The following is a 14,515-nucleotide window of genomic DNA, read 5'->3' as shown; positions in this document are numbered from 1 at the left end:
CACCAGTATTCCAGGTATGTAACTATTTTTTGAAACCATTAAACTGATGGGTTTAGTTCTGCTTTATGATTTACTGCTGCTCAGTGGCTCTGGGCTTCAGCCAAATGGCCACCTCCAGCAAGAAGAAACAGGAGCAATGCTGGATGAAATTTACAGCACACGCTAATTTTGATAGCAGAATTATTAATGTGGAGTTCAGTGACAGAAATCGCAGCACATTCTTGTGCGAATTAGATGTGGTGTCCCTGGGGTGCAAATTGAGCTATGGATTTGTATGGCTGAAATCGCACACCACATTCACACCAAACTGGTGCAGGACCCTTTTTATGTCCACACCAGAATCGGATCGCATGAGTTTTCACACCCATGCGATCTGATTCTGCAAATTGCGCTGCATTTGGAAACCGGTTGCGTAATTAACTTAACATAAACGCCGCAATCAGTTGGCATAGATGGGTTGCCATTTAGATGCGGTTTGCTGTGAATTCGCACCAAATCTAGTGTGAACCCAGGCTGGATGTTCCTTGCTAAAAAAACATAATTTTTTATCAAGTTGCTATGGGTCAGTGGTGGCCTGTGCATTGTGGGCACACGGGCGGCGCCCCCCCCCCCCGACACCTCCACCGCCCTCCCTATTCATGTGCCCGGCCCCTTTCAGGCTCTAATAGGCTTCAAAATAAGGTGGGCTCGGGGTGCAAAGCACTGTGTCACGATCCCACCCTGTTGTGTGCCATAGCAAATTAATTTTCGCTATTTTCACACTAACATTCCTCCCTGCCGATCAGCAGGCAGGTCAGTGAGACCTGTCTCCTGATTGGCCAAAGCATTAGGTGATCCTATTGGATGCCTAATGCTTTGGCAGAAGAGGAGACATGGCGGAGGAAGCCTGAGGAGCCAAACAGACACAGGAGCTACAGCCGCCACTTCCCACCGAGGAGGAGAGCCACCGAGGAGAGCCCCGTCACTACAGGAGAGGAGCAGAGCCCTGCCACACGAGCGGTAAGTGCCGCCAGACCGGCCAGGGGGGTTAGAGAAGTGACAGCCAAGCAGGGGGACGCGCCTGGCTGCATTTGATGGGTACAAATGGCTGCATTTGATGGGTACAAGTGGCTGCATTTAATGGGTACAAGTGGCTGCATTTGATGGGCACAAATGGCTGAATTTTATTGGCACAAGTGGCTACATATGATGGGCACAAATGGCTGCATTTGATTGGCACAAGTGGCTGCACTTGATTGGCACAAGTGGCTGCATATACTGGGCAGAAGTGGCTGCATTTGATGGGCACGAGTGGCTGCATATCTTTAAGTCACAAACAGAAATTAAACCACTGTCAGCAAAATTCTTCTCCCCCTTATACTTTGTATCCTAGAATGAAAGTATTCCGTACACACACTGACAATGTCACAATTTCTTCTGTGACATCTCGCTCCGTACAGTGACCTCATTCTGTACTAACCACCCCTCCCGCACCCCGTTCTGGCTTCACTGGCTCGTACTGCGCATGCTCCTCCGTACAGTATGGCCGCCAGGAGCGTATAATGGATTCCGTACGGCGCGATACTTTGCGGCAGCGGTGCGAGGAGTCCGGTCGTAAAGTGACATCTTGATGCCCGGCATCTGCTGTTGAGCCGAGTGATCAGCTCTGATTCTCTCAGCAATGGATCCGAACCGGATCATCCAGGCCCTGCGGGGGACCATAGACCCCAAGATGAGGCTGACGGCCGAGAATGAGCTCAACCAGGTGGGGGCACTTACTGGGCTGACACCATCCTGGGGTAATACTGTTATTACCTGGGGTGACAGTGGAAGGGAGGGGTGCAGCATTCTGCCCCCAAGGGATAAAAGTATACAATATTATGCCCCCCCCCCCCCCCCCCCCCCGGGGCAATATTGTTAAGGGTGCTGCCCTCAACCCAGTTATAACAGTGTGAGGGAGGGGTACATCATTCTTCACCCCCTCCAGGGGTAGTAGTGTAAGGAAGGGGTACTTCATCCTCCCCTCCAGGGGTAGTAGTGTGAGGGAGGGGTACATCATTCTTCGCCCCCTCCAGGGGTAGTAGTGTGAGGGAGGGGTACATCATTCTTTGCCCCCTCCAGGGGTAGTAGTGTAAGGGAGGGGTACATCATTCTTCAACTCCCTTGAGGTGTAGTAGTGTGATGGAGGGGTACATCATTCTTCAACTCCCTTGAGGTGTAGTAGTGTGATCGAGGGGTACATCATTCTTTGCCTCCCCCTCCAGGGGTAGTCGTGTAAGGGAGGGGTACATCATTCTTCACCCCCTCCAGGGGTAGTAGTGTGAGGGAGGGGTACATCATTCTTTTCCCCCTCCAGGGGTAGTCATGTAAGGGAGGGGTACATCATTCTTCACCCCCTCCAGGGGTAGTAGTGTGAGGGAGGGGTACATCATTCTTCACCCCCTCCAGGGGTAGTAGTGTGAGGGAGGGGTACATCATTCTTCACCCCCTCCAGGGGTAGTAGTGTGAGGGAGGGGTACATCATTCTTCACCCCCTCCAGGGGTAGTAGTGTGAGGGAGGGGTACATCATTCTTTGCCTCCCCCTCCAGGGGTAGTAGTGTGAGGGAGGGGTACATCATTCTTCACCCCCTCCAGGGGTAGTAGTGTGATGGAGGGGTACATCATTCTTCACCCCCTCCAGGGGTAGTAGTGTGAGGGAGGGGTACATCATTCTTCACCCCCTCCAGGGGTAGTAGTGTGAGGGAGGGGTACATCATTCTTCACCCCCTCCAGGGGTAGTAGTGTGAGGGAGGGGTACATCATTCTTCACCCCCTCCAGGGGTGGTAGTGTGAGGGAGGGGTACATCATTCTTCACCCCCTCCAGGGGTAGTAGTGTGAGGGAGGGGTACATCATTCTTCACCCCCTCCAGGGGTAGTAGTGTGAGGGAGGGGTACATCATTCTTCACCCCCTCCAGGGGTAGTAGTGTGAGGGAGGGGTACATCATTCTTTGCCTCCCCCTCCAGGGGTAGTAGTGTGAAGGAGGGGTACATCATTCTTTGCCTCCCCCTCCAGGGGTAGTAGTGTGAAGGAGGGGTACATCATTCTTTGCCTCCCCCTCCAGGGGTAGTAGTGTGAAGGAGGGGTACATCATTCTGCCCCCCCAGGGTATTAGAGTAAAGGAGAGGTACATCAGTCTTCTCTCCACGGGGTGCTGCCCCTAACCCAGGGATAATAGTATAAGGGAGGGATACACCATCTTTACCACCCTAGGGGTAATAGTGTTGTGGAGGGGTACATCATACTTCTTTGCCAGGAGTAAAAGTATAAAGGGAAGGGTGCATCGTTCTTCTCCCCCCACAGGGGTAATAGCGTAAGGGAGAGGTACATTATCCCCCCACCCACCCACCTTTAGGAGTAATAATGGTAGGAGTACTTAATTCTGATAGGGTAATGGGGGGGGTGCACAATTCTGCCCCCCCCCCCCTTCATGCCCAGGAGTGATAGTGTAGAGGAGGGGCACCTCATTCTTCCTTTCTTAGGGGTAAAGAAAAGGTACATCATGCTGCCCCCACACCAATGGAGACAGGATAAGGGAGGTAGTATAAGGGGCACATAATTTTCCCACAGCCCTGGCGTGGTAGTGTAAAGGGAGGGGTACATAATTTTGCACCCCTGGGGCTAATAAGGAAAGGAAGGGTGTGTAAATCCCCTTGTATCTCCCCAGGGCTTTGTATGTATGTATGTATGTATGTATAAATATACACTTATCTATAGGATGCAGAACCTATATCTTTAAGACCCCTTTCACACTGCCAGCGTTTTTCAGGCACTACATCGCTAAAAATAGCGTCTGAAAAAAGCGGCTCCATTCGCTTTAAACTGGAGCAGTGCGCTGGCAGGGCGTCATAAAAAGTCATGCCAGCAGCTTCTTTGGAGCGGTGAACTCACCGCTCCTCCACCTCTGCTCCCCAATGAAATCAGTGGAGCAGCGTTTTGCGGGCAGATTTAACCCCTTTTTGGGCGATAACGGGGGGGTTAAAACTGCCCCGCTAGCGGGCGAATAGCGCCGCCAAAAATAGCACCGCTTTACCGCCGACACCCCACGTGGCTCGGTGTGAAAGCCCTCTAAAGGGCATATATGTGTTCCCCGGATTCATATATGTAGAAATGATGTAGTGATTAAGGCGGGGTTCACACCGAATAGGAATGCGAGTCACTGGTACGGCCTGTTCTCCATTTCAGGGACATATCGGGCCTGAATTTTTGCCTGAATTCAGACCTGAAACTGAGCGAAAGACACACAGGACCCCTGTGCAACTCACTCCACGGCCGCCACGGAGATGTATGAACCAGCTCCATAGAGAGCTGGTCACAGTCTCCTGTCATGCAAATTGGATGTGGAGAAATCTGCATCCAATTCACATAAGTGTGAACCCAGCCTAAAGCGAAACTTGAGTCAGAAAATTAGGTCCTGCTAGATGACTTCATGCTGGCCCCTTTTGCAGATATAGCTATGTGAAACATTAAAAAAAAAAGTGTCTATACTGTAAAATCCAGTAACACACTCCCTCACCCTCTGCACATGCTCAGTTGCTCTCCATTTTTAGGCCAAGGAAGCTGCTTCTGTTTGATCTGCAACTGCCATGGTGCTTCACATGTGATCAGTTCTGACACCAGTCATTTGATGGTTTGACAGTTTGGTTGAGGACACAAGCAAATTTGACAGTTAGCAATCCCGGAATTCCAGGAATATAACTATTTTTTGAAACCGTTAAACCAATGGGTTTAGTTCCGCTTTATGATTTACTGCTGTTCAGAAACAGAAACAATGCATTGGAGGCAATTTACAGCGCACACTTTTTTTGGTAACATAATTATTAATGTGGAATGTATGTTCCTTGCTAAAGAACATTATTTTTTATCAAGTTGTGATGGGTAATGTTCCGCTTTAAGATTTACACAAAGAGGATCTCCTTCACATATAATAGAATGTCAGACATTTCCTGATGTGGTTCTAATGTTTTTCTCTTCTCTCCAGTCCTACAAGATCATTAGCTTTGCTCCCACTTTGCTGCAAATCATTGTGTCTGATCAGGTGGAGTTTCCTGTGAGACAGGCAGGTAAGTGTGTACCTAGGATTTGTCATTCTGTTCCTGTGTGGTAAAGCAGTATTAAACCCATAAGCAAACATTTATTATATTGCAGCTTACCTATTTTCAGATGTGATGGCTGTATTAGTTTCTGTTTTAGGCTTGCTTTCTTCTATTTTCATCTGGTAATCCAGCCAGCAAGTCTGTTGTTTTACAAAAGCACAAGCTCTCCAGCACAATGTATCAGGTTACATGGATGAGGCAAACCACTTAACACTGGTGGGAGTCATATTAAAATAATCAGCTTTCATGTATTCCTTCAAAACCTAAACAAAAAACCTAAGGTAAAACAATGTGTTCCGTAACTGATTATAAAGTGTGAGATGGAGTTTGGCTTCTTTAGTGTATCTAAATCTGCTAATACATTTAACACTACTCCCCCCCCCCCCCCCCCCCCAGACAGGTCAATGCTGCTATCTTCTGTGCCTCCTGTTCTCATTCATCCAGAGTTTTGTTTCACTAATACAGGTGGTGTGTTACTGGACAGATCACCAGGTAAAAACAGAGGGGAAAAAGCCAAAGAAAATAAAACAAATGCAGCCATCACATCTAATAAATTGATAAACTACAATATATTACATTTTTGGTTTTGGACTTTATACCATTTTAAGGTGTCCTCACAGCAGTGCTCATACACAACAATCTGATTGATATCGTTTCCAGGAAAGAAGCTATAGCACAGAAATTGCATGCAATAAATGGCCAGTTCAATCTACAAACAATCACTTTAACCACTTTAATACAGGGCACTTTTACCCCTTTCCTGCCCAGGCCAATTTTCAGCTTTCAGCGCTGTCACATGTTGAATGACAATTCTGCAGTCCTGCAACACTGTACTCCATAGATTTTTATCATTTGTCTTTACACAAATAGAGCTTTCTTTTGGTGGTATTTAATCACTACCGGCCTTTATTTTTTTGCTAAATAAACGAAAAAAGACTGAAAAGTTTGAGAGTCCAAAAACTATGGTATAGATATTTGAAAATCATTCAGTCCTGATGTACTTACGGCTTATCTCATTTCTTGAGGCCTGAAAATGCCAGGACAGTTCAAATGCCCCCATTTTTTTTAGAAAGTAGGCAGTCCAAGGTATTTAGTAAGAGGCATGGCCAATTTTTGTTTTTTACATACTGTGAAAAGAACAGTACGGTGTTACCATAGTGACACTGTACTACTATAGGAAGGTGATCAGGACTTGGCTATGAATGGAAGCCATTCATTGTGTACAATTGCCATGTGATCTACTGTGATTGGTCACAGCAGTCACATGGTACCGGCAGCAGTCCAGTACACTAATTTGTCATCTGCAGTGTCCAGCATTGCATGATCCTGAGAGGGCGTCATATGACGTCAACCTGGGAAGGCAGCGCTCCCACTTGACTGTCATTCTGTTATAGGCTGAGAGGGGAGCGGTTAATTGATGTTGACTTGTAATTGAGATGCATTTTAATAACCCCCTCTGTCATAGCTGCCATCTACCTAAAGAACATGGTGACACAGTACTGGCCTGACCGAGAACCCATGGCGGGAGAAGTCATCTTCCCATTCAACATACACGAGAATGACCGCCAGCAAATCCGTGAGAACATTGTGGAGGGGATCATCCGTTCGCCCGACCTTGTAAGGTATGGAGTAACTTTGATTGCTTATTTGTCAAAGCTTATATTCATATTGTTCCTGTAGCCCCTGCCTACCAAGAACCTGTTTTATCATCCCGGTATGGGCTCTGCTCCTTTGTTTTTTCTTTGTTACCATCACTATAGTGAAGAACTTCTTCTTTTGTTCTGTGCCTATATACTGGAACACTCTCTCTTGCTCTGTTAGACCCTTTTGGTAATACTGCATGGCTTAAACACTGTGAAGGCACCTCTTAAAGTGGATTTGTTGGTAACTTTAAATCTCCACTTAAAGTAAATTCCTGATGTGTCACAATATCTGGCAACTGTGTTGTTTTTCAGAAAAGCTCCACCTTTTCTCATTAAAAAGCCATCCGTTAGCTCCAGCAGTGACTTTGCCTAGGCTGAGATGATGTCATCAGTCTGCTGCAGGCAGAAGGAAGCATTTCCTCCGCCCCCCCCCCCCCCCTTATTTATCAGACTGTACATTATAAATTTGTAGAAAGTCACAAGGTGAGAGGCTGCAGCAGGGGGGCTGATCTGTGTCAGACCTTTGTGAATACAGCCAAGAACTGCACAGGATTTACATGACTGTGTCCTGTCTGAGCCGGCATCTCAGTCTAGGAAGTAATTGGTAACCCTGGATGATACCTGAACAAAGGTGAAAGTGGGGGAAAATCACTAAAACTAGAGTACTCAGAATCTGGTGCAGCTGTGTATGGGTAGCCAATCGGCTTCTAACTTCAGCTTGTTCAATGAAGCTTTAACAATAAAACCTGGAAGCTGATTTCTATGCAGAACTTCACCAGATTTTGCACTCTCCTATTGTAGTAAATCAACCCATATGTCCTCTTGGAGAGAAAAGCATCATCAATACTGTGATGTCTGTGAAAGGGAAGGGGGAATAAATACTTGGATGTGTTACACTTATACATTATTGATAATGCATAGATAATAATAATAATAATGCATTGTCATACATTTAGATCACATTCATGTGGATATATTTGCAGGTGTATGGTCATTCAGCATTAAATAAGCCTGTATTTGCGGTGCCGGGTCCCTTAGCTGCTGTGCAATTATTCCCACAGGAATGAATGTCAAAATATGCTGTATGCAGGTATATATGTAAAAACGCTGGAACTTGCTTTATAGGTGATGTTCTGATCATAAGCATGTGCCTGTAAATGCACTTACGGTACCGGTGTTTACAAGATCTTTCCCGAATACAGCGTATTTTGTACTTTATTCCTATGGGCAGAATTATGCAACAGCTGGGGCTTCCAAGTGTTTGTTATGCAATACTGCAGATATGTTCGTGTGTATAAATCCTTATTGTCATAATAACGGTTGCTGCTAAACTAGATCTGCACATCTTGCATTGGTGACCACCGATCAAGAAAGGGTTAAGGGGACTTATACCTTTTTATTTGCCTTTTTATGTTTGTAATCCTTGGCCAAGCAGGACTTTTGTGTTTGATTAATTTGTTCTGTAAAAGATCTTAACCACTTCAATACCAAGGGCGTCATATGATGTCCTTTACTTTGTTAGGGGATATCTGAATAATGCCTGCAGCTACAGGCATCATCCAGATATCATTCTTTCCAGCCGGCGATTCTTTGCACGATTATAACGATCATAGCGGCAGTTCTGCCGCTATATACCGTGCAAGATAAAAAGTTGCAATGACCGCCATTTTATTCCCTAGGGTGTCTGCTAAAAAAACATATATATAATGTTTGGGGGATTCTGAGTAATTTTCTAGCAAAAAAAATGTTGATTTTTACATGCAGGAGAGAACTGCCAGAATAGGCCCAGTATTGAAGTGGTTAAACTCTTGTAAAACACTGTCCCCTATTTTGCATGCTTTGGTTATGTTTTGCTCGCTGCGCTCATATTCAGCACACGGAACTTATAATGTTTTGCACATAATCACTCTATTCTATTACGAATTCACATTCCTTAGATCCTCATAGGAAAGTGACCTGAATATGTACTGCCTACAATTATAATCTAATTTTGTTACATAAGCATTGTTTAAAAAAAAAAAAAAAAAAAAAAACGTCAAATGCGCCAAATAAACAGAAGAGTTATTTGGAAAGGTGATACATGTATCTTTTTTGTGTATGTTCGCTACTGCAGTAGTTATTATTTTTAAGGATGAACTCAGGCGTGTTCGCAACTCCACGTGCCCACCAGGAAGCTGACACTGCGCAGAGCTAATCACAGGCAGTGAGACATCTTCTGATCTGCACAGATCAGGCAATGTCTCACTACCTTTGATTAGCGCTGCAGAGTGTCAGCTTCCTGGCGAGCACGTGGAGTTGCGAACGTGCCCGAGCACATCCTTAATTATTTTGGAACCACTGATCAATATTAAGATAGGAGTTGCCCATCTATAAAATTTCTAAAACAGTTCTGCACTGTTTTGTTTGTGTGTACTGTATGTCAAACCAAAAACCCTTTTCTTCTTCCCTTTTTTTTTTTTTTTTTTTTTTTTGCTTTAGGATAGACTAGGGGAGGATTAGAACTCGTTGTGCTTTTTCTGCTATCTGGAGCTCCACTGGAAAGATTTCCCCCTCACTTTCTTTCTTGCTGACAACGGCATTACCAGACAGGAAGTGAGAGAAAATCTGTAACAGGAACAAGAAAAAAAAATCTTCAAAATTATATATTCATAAAGCAGTGGGACAGCATAATTACAAAGCTCTGGTAAGGCTGCTCACATAGCTAGGCTCCCCTTGGTGAGTAACTGAAATATGACTTGGGGTCAGTTCACACCACATTCAGTCCAGTGCCTTTTTGTTTTTTTTTTCCCTCCTACAACAAAATTGCATGGAAAGTAGGTCATATGGTTTCCAGTGGCATAGTTCTTGCCAGTGCGGTCAGTTCCAGGACGTTCCAGAAAAAAAAAGTAGAACATGCTGCATTTTTCCTGCACTGGACAGGAACGCAGTAAAATGCATCGGGATGCACTGAAATTAATCAAAAACACACCGGACTTCAGTACAGTGGAAAAACGAAGGGGAAAAAAAGCATCTGGAATGCATCCGGAAACAGATCAAAAACGCCCCGGTACACGTCTAAACGTGTTTAAAATGCGCATGCAGAAACCCATCCGGATAGGATCTGGAGTGCGTTTTTGTGGTGTGAACCAGCCCTACAAGCATAAAAACACATAAAGTGCCAAACCAAATGGTGAAAGACTCCCGTATGTAGTAATGACTCGTAATATGATCACTTGGAACAACAAACGCATTCCAGGGACTAACATCCCCACTTCATCAGAGCTACAAAATATACATTAAAAAAAGGTCTACCCATATACATATCGTTTATATACCCCTATACATAATAATGTGTAATAATAATTGGTCTTGTATTCACATAGATGTAAATATAGAATTTGTATCCGTATACATATAGTATATTATTTTGTAGCCCTGATGAAATGGGGAAGTTGGCTGTTCTGTGTGATTATATTACAAATCATTTGGTTAACTTTGACTCTTTCAGCATTTTGTTTGGTGTCACTTTTTGTGTGAGTGTTTTTTTTTTTTTATGCTTTTAAAAATAAAAATTGCTGTTGGACCTCGCTTCCTGTGAGGGAAAATCTCTCTAAAGCCGGCCATGCATGGATCGAAATCAGGCCAGTTCAGTATAGGCTAGCTAGTTGTACACAAGTCCATCTATCGATGGACTTGTTACAACCACTTTGTCGGCTTTTTCCCAAACAATCAGTGCTGCCGGCTATAGCTGCTAACACTGATCATTGTATTCTGCCAAATGGAAAAGCTCACCGCCGGCAGAATACAATAGCATAGCAGGAAGGATTACCCCATCCGCATGGGGCAATCGGCTCTTTTTTTTTTTTTTTTTTTTTGTTCAACCTGCCGGTTGAACGAAAGAAAATGAATCCTGTATGGCCTACCTAACAGAACCCCAGATAGCAGTAAAGACCCGACAAGGGTTCTAATCCTTTAATGATCTATTCTAAACTAAGTAAAAATTGTTTTTGTTGGACGTACACTTGAACTGTATTCCCTGACGGTACTCTGGGGTAATATTTCTCTATACTTCATTACTATACTATCATCTATTTTTTTTTTTTTTTTTTACTTTTTATATGTCCCAATCTGTCTCCATAACATACAATAGAAAATGCATCAACTAACACCGCGTCTGATGTTGCCGCAGGGCTCAGCTGACACTCTGTTTACGCGTCATCATTAAACACGATTTCCCAGGGCGGTGGACCAGCGTGGTGGACAAGATCGGCTTCTACCTGCAGTCACAGAACACAGCCAGTTGGCTGGGCAGTCTGCTCTGCTTATACCAGCTGGTGAAGACTTATGAGTGAGTGTCATTTTTTTTGTTCATTAGCTGGAGAGGATATGTGTAGGGGTTGGGGTGGACGTGGAATCACAAATACTCCTACAGAGGCACTATCCCCTAAGAATATGCAACTATGTTTAAAAAAAAAAAAAAAAAAAAAAAAAAGTAGAATGGGGTGGGACTTTAAATGTGCCTCAGAGGAGTATGAAAAAGATAGAATACAAACACTTTGATTATAGAAAAATATGTGAATTTTATTAATTTGCCATAAGGTAATACCTTCTAAGAATAAAAAGATTAAGATAAATTAGTTTTGAAATCGGAGTGTGCAGGTCCCAGACAATTCGAAAAGATGTGGCCTACGCATTTCGCGGACAGTTCCGCTTCGTCAGGGCCTTGAAAGTAGCACAGAGGAATATCACATGAATTCTATGAACAAAATATTAATAGACAACACATGAATGGCATTATTTACATGGATAAAGTTACAGATTAATAAAAGAAAAGAATATGTTAATGCATTTGTTTTACACTAATGTTTATAAATGTCATATCATATAAAACATTTGTTAACACAGTCTATATGTTATATTATGAAACATCTAACATATACATACAGTTACATTACATAGGTATTAATGAACAGCGGTGTTTTCGCACGGAAAAGGGAGTGTTTAAATGATATGACATGTATATGTGTTTATGTATTACATTCGTGTAAAACAAATGCATTAACATATTTTTTTCTTTTATTAATCTGTAACTTTATCCATGTAAATCATGCCATTCATGTATTGTTTATTAATATTTTGTTCATAGAATTAATGTGATATTCTTCTGTGCTACTTTCAAGGCCCTGACGAAGCGGAACTGTCTGCGAAACGCGTAGGCCACATCTTTTCTAATTGTCTGGGACCTGCACACCCGAATTTCAAATTTCAAGACTGTAATTTATCTTAATCTTTTTATCCTTAGAAGGTATTGCCTTATGGCAAATTAATGTACATATTTTTCTATAATCAAATTGTTTGTATAATATCTTTTTTATACTCCTCTGAGGCACAATTAAAGTCCCACCCCGTTCTTCTCTTCTTTATTTTTATGTTTTTTTTTTTTTAAACATAGTTGTATTAGCTGGAGAGGAACTGTGATAATTGGGGGGGGGGGGGGTTGAGAAAATCGACCGCTTTTAATTGTAAAACCTTTCCTGTTACTTTCAGGTACAAGAAGTCAGACGAGCGAGCCCCTCTCATCGCCGCCATGCAGATTTTCCTGCCCCGCCTCCAGCAGCAGATTGTTCAGCTGCTTCCAGATCCCTCCCACTACTCTGTGCTGATGCAGAAGCAGATTCTGAAGATATTTTATGCCCTCATCCAGGTGAGCATTGAAGGATATGCATAATTGTACTGAAATTGCTTACTCTAATCTCCTTGCACACTGTGGGCATTAGCATTGGTGTGCATTAGAAGCTGCAGCAAGTCAGATAGAGCCCGCTTATTGGTTGAAGCTATAAGCAGTGGTAGGGTGCATTTTCTTTCATTTCGTTCAATGAGAAACCATTGATTGGGACAAGGGGAGGGCTGTATAGTGATTGTAAATGTTGTTTTTAATCTGACCCTCATGGACCCCTTTAAAACCCATCTATGGACCCCAGGTTAAGAGCCCCTGGGTTAGCTCCAATATATTATATTTTTGGTTTTTGATTTAGATACACTTTTTAAATTGATAAATGTAATCACCCAAACACATGTTAAAGCGGGGGTTCACCCACACCGCCAAAAAAAAAAATATTAAAAGCCAGCAGCTACAAATACTGCATCTGCTGACTTTTAATACATGGCCACTTACCTGTCCCAGGGTCCAGCGATGTCGGCAGGGGAAGCTGAGAACCCGCTCGGTTCTCGGCAGCTGCCGCCGCCATCCTAGGTGAGGGAATCAGGAAGTGAAGCGTTGCGGCTTCACTTCCCGGTTCCCTACTGCACATGCGCGAGTCGCGCTGCGCGTCCCAAATGGTCCCCGCTCTCTCCTGGGAGCTGTGTGTTCCCAGGAGACAGCGCGGTGGGGACGGGAAGAGGCGTAGACTCCCATGGGAGTCTATGCCGGAACGTGGTGCAAATACCTGTCTTAGACAGGTATCTGCACCCCCCTCCCCCCTGAAAGGTGCCAAATGTGACACCGGAGGGGGGGAGGGTTCCGAAAAGCGGAAGTTCCATTTTTGTGTGGAACTCCGCTTTAAATATTGCTCTGCATAGCTGCCGAGTGTGTCAATTCAGAACAGTTACCCTTTCCCCTCCTGGCAAATTGCCACTCAGAATCAGCATGTCCCATCACATGGGAAGGGGGTGGACCACCAGTGGCTTTGGCAGGCAGCATGCGAAAAAACTCCTCCTTTTTTATTTATTTTTATTATTGCAGGGAAATGTTCTTTGGGAACATTGCCTACTATGCCAGTGTGTACACATTTTACATAGATTACTTTTTTCTTCTTCTTTTTTTTTTGTTTTTTCTTTTTTTGTTTTTTTCCTTTTTTCTTTTTTTCCTTTTTTTTTTTTTTTTTTTTTTTTTTTTTCTTTTTTCTTTTTTTTTCTTTCCTTCTCTTTGCAGTACACTCTGCCGCTCCAGCTGGTTAACAATCAGACCATGACACAGTGGATGGGAATATTTAGCAGTATTGCTGATCGGGATGTTCCTCCTGTGAGTATAAAATGTAAAAATAAATTTACAAAACTTAAAAGGCTTAAAGTGGAACTGAACTTAAAAGGTGAATTTGTTGTGTTATAGGGAACATCAAAAATGTTAATTGTGTAGCCTAAAAAATTGTACCTTTTTTGAACTGCTTGTCTTTCTCATCATAGCTGTGTATTTGCAGTGTGCGATCATCTAAGGCTCTGCTTCCTCTGACTGCTAATATCCCCAGATTTGGAGTGAGATTTGGTGATTTCCCTACTGTGCTGCACACTGTTCTGCTTGCTGTAGGGGAGGGTGTACCTGAGGACCTGCAGAAGAAGGATTTTTCTGCTTCAGCCCTCCCACGTTGCTGCTTGATTCCCCCCCCCCCACCAGTCATCGGATCACCAGTCATCAGGAGGCAGCTCTGACATGAGAAATCAAAGCCCTGCCTTTAGATAGCTGTCTCCACACAGAGACATAATACAGAGCAAGGCATGATAAGTCAGTAATGGGGAAAACTCAGGTAGGCCGCAGACAGTACTGATATCTTGCCTTTGTCTGGGCACAGATTCCACATTTCAGTTCCTTTTTAGGGTTTTATTCCAGCCAAAATATATTTTTAGTTTGGGATAAAATGGAAAAGTGATAAAATTTGTCAGGTTTTTATTTCTGCGTCTGTGACCCATTGAACACATGTTCCCTCACTTCTTGTCACTGTGAACTTAGAATTTATTTAAAAAATAAATAAAGCAGAGGAATATGTTGCGTTTGACTTTAAAAG

At 43.6% G+C, this 14,515-nt stretch overlaps 1 protein-coding gene across 1 annotated transcript in view; it reads left to right on the top strand.

Moving 5' to 3' along the window:
- Positions 1-1,507: 1,507 nt before the first annotated feature.
- The window catches only part of IPO8 (importin 8), a 65,249-nt gene continuing 52,241 nt past the window's right edge, over positions 1,508-14,515 (top strand). The window contains exons 1-6 of the mRNA XM_073621695.1: positions 1,508-1,744; positions 5,001-5,082; positions 6,581-6,737; positions 10,927-11,085; positions 12,285-12,441; positions 13,669-13,758. Coding sequence (XP_073477796.1) covers positions 1,661-1,744; positions 5,001-5,082; positions 6,581-6,737; positions 10,927-11,085; positions 12,285-12,441; positions 13,669-13,758 — 729 coding nt within the window. The 5' untranslated portion in view covers positions 1,508-1,660. The remainder of the gene's footprint in view (positions 1,745-5,000; positions 5,083-6,580; positions 6,738-10,926; positions 11,086-12,284; positions 12,442-13,668; positions 13,759-14,515) is intronic.

The sequence above is a fragment of the Aquarana catesbeiana genome, linkage group LG03, assembly GCF_042186555.1.
Source record: "Aquarana catesbeiana isolate 2022-GZ linkage group LG03, ASM4218655v1, whole genome shotgun sequence".
NCBI classification, from domain to species: Eukaryota; Metazoa; Chordata; class Amphibia; order Anura; family Ranidae; genus Aquarana; species Aquarana catesbeiana.
This window is presented reverse-complemented; position numbering and strand designations above follow the sequence as displayed.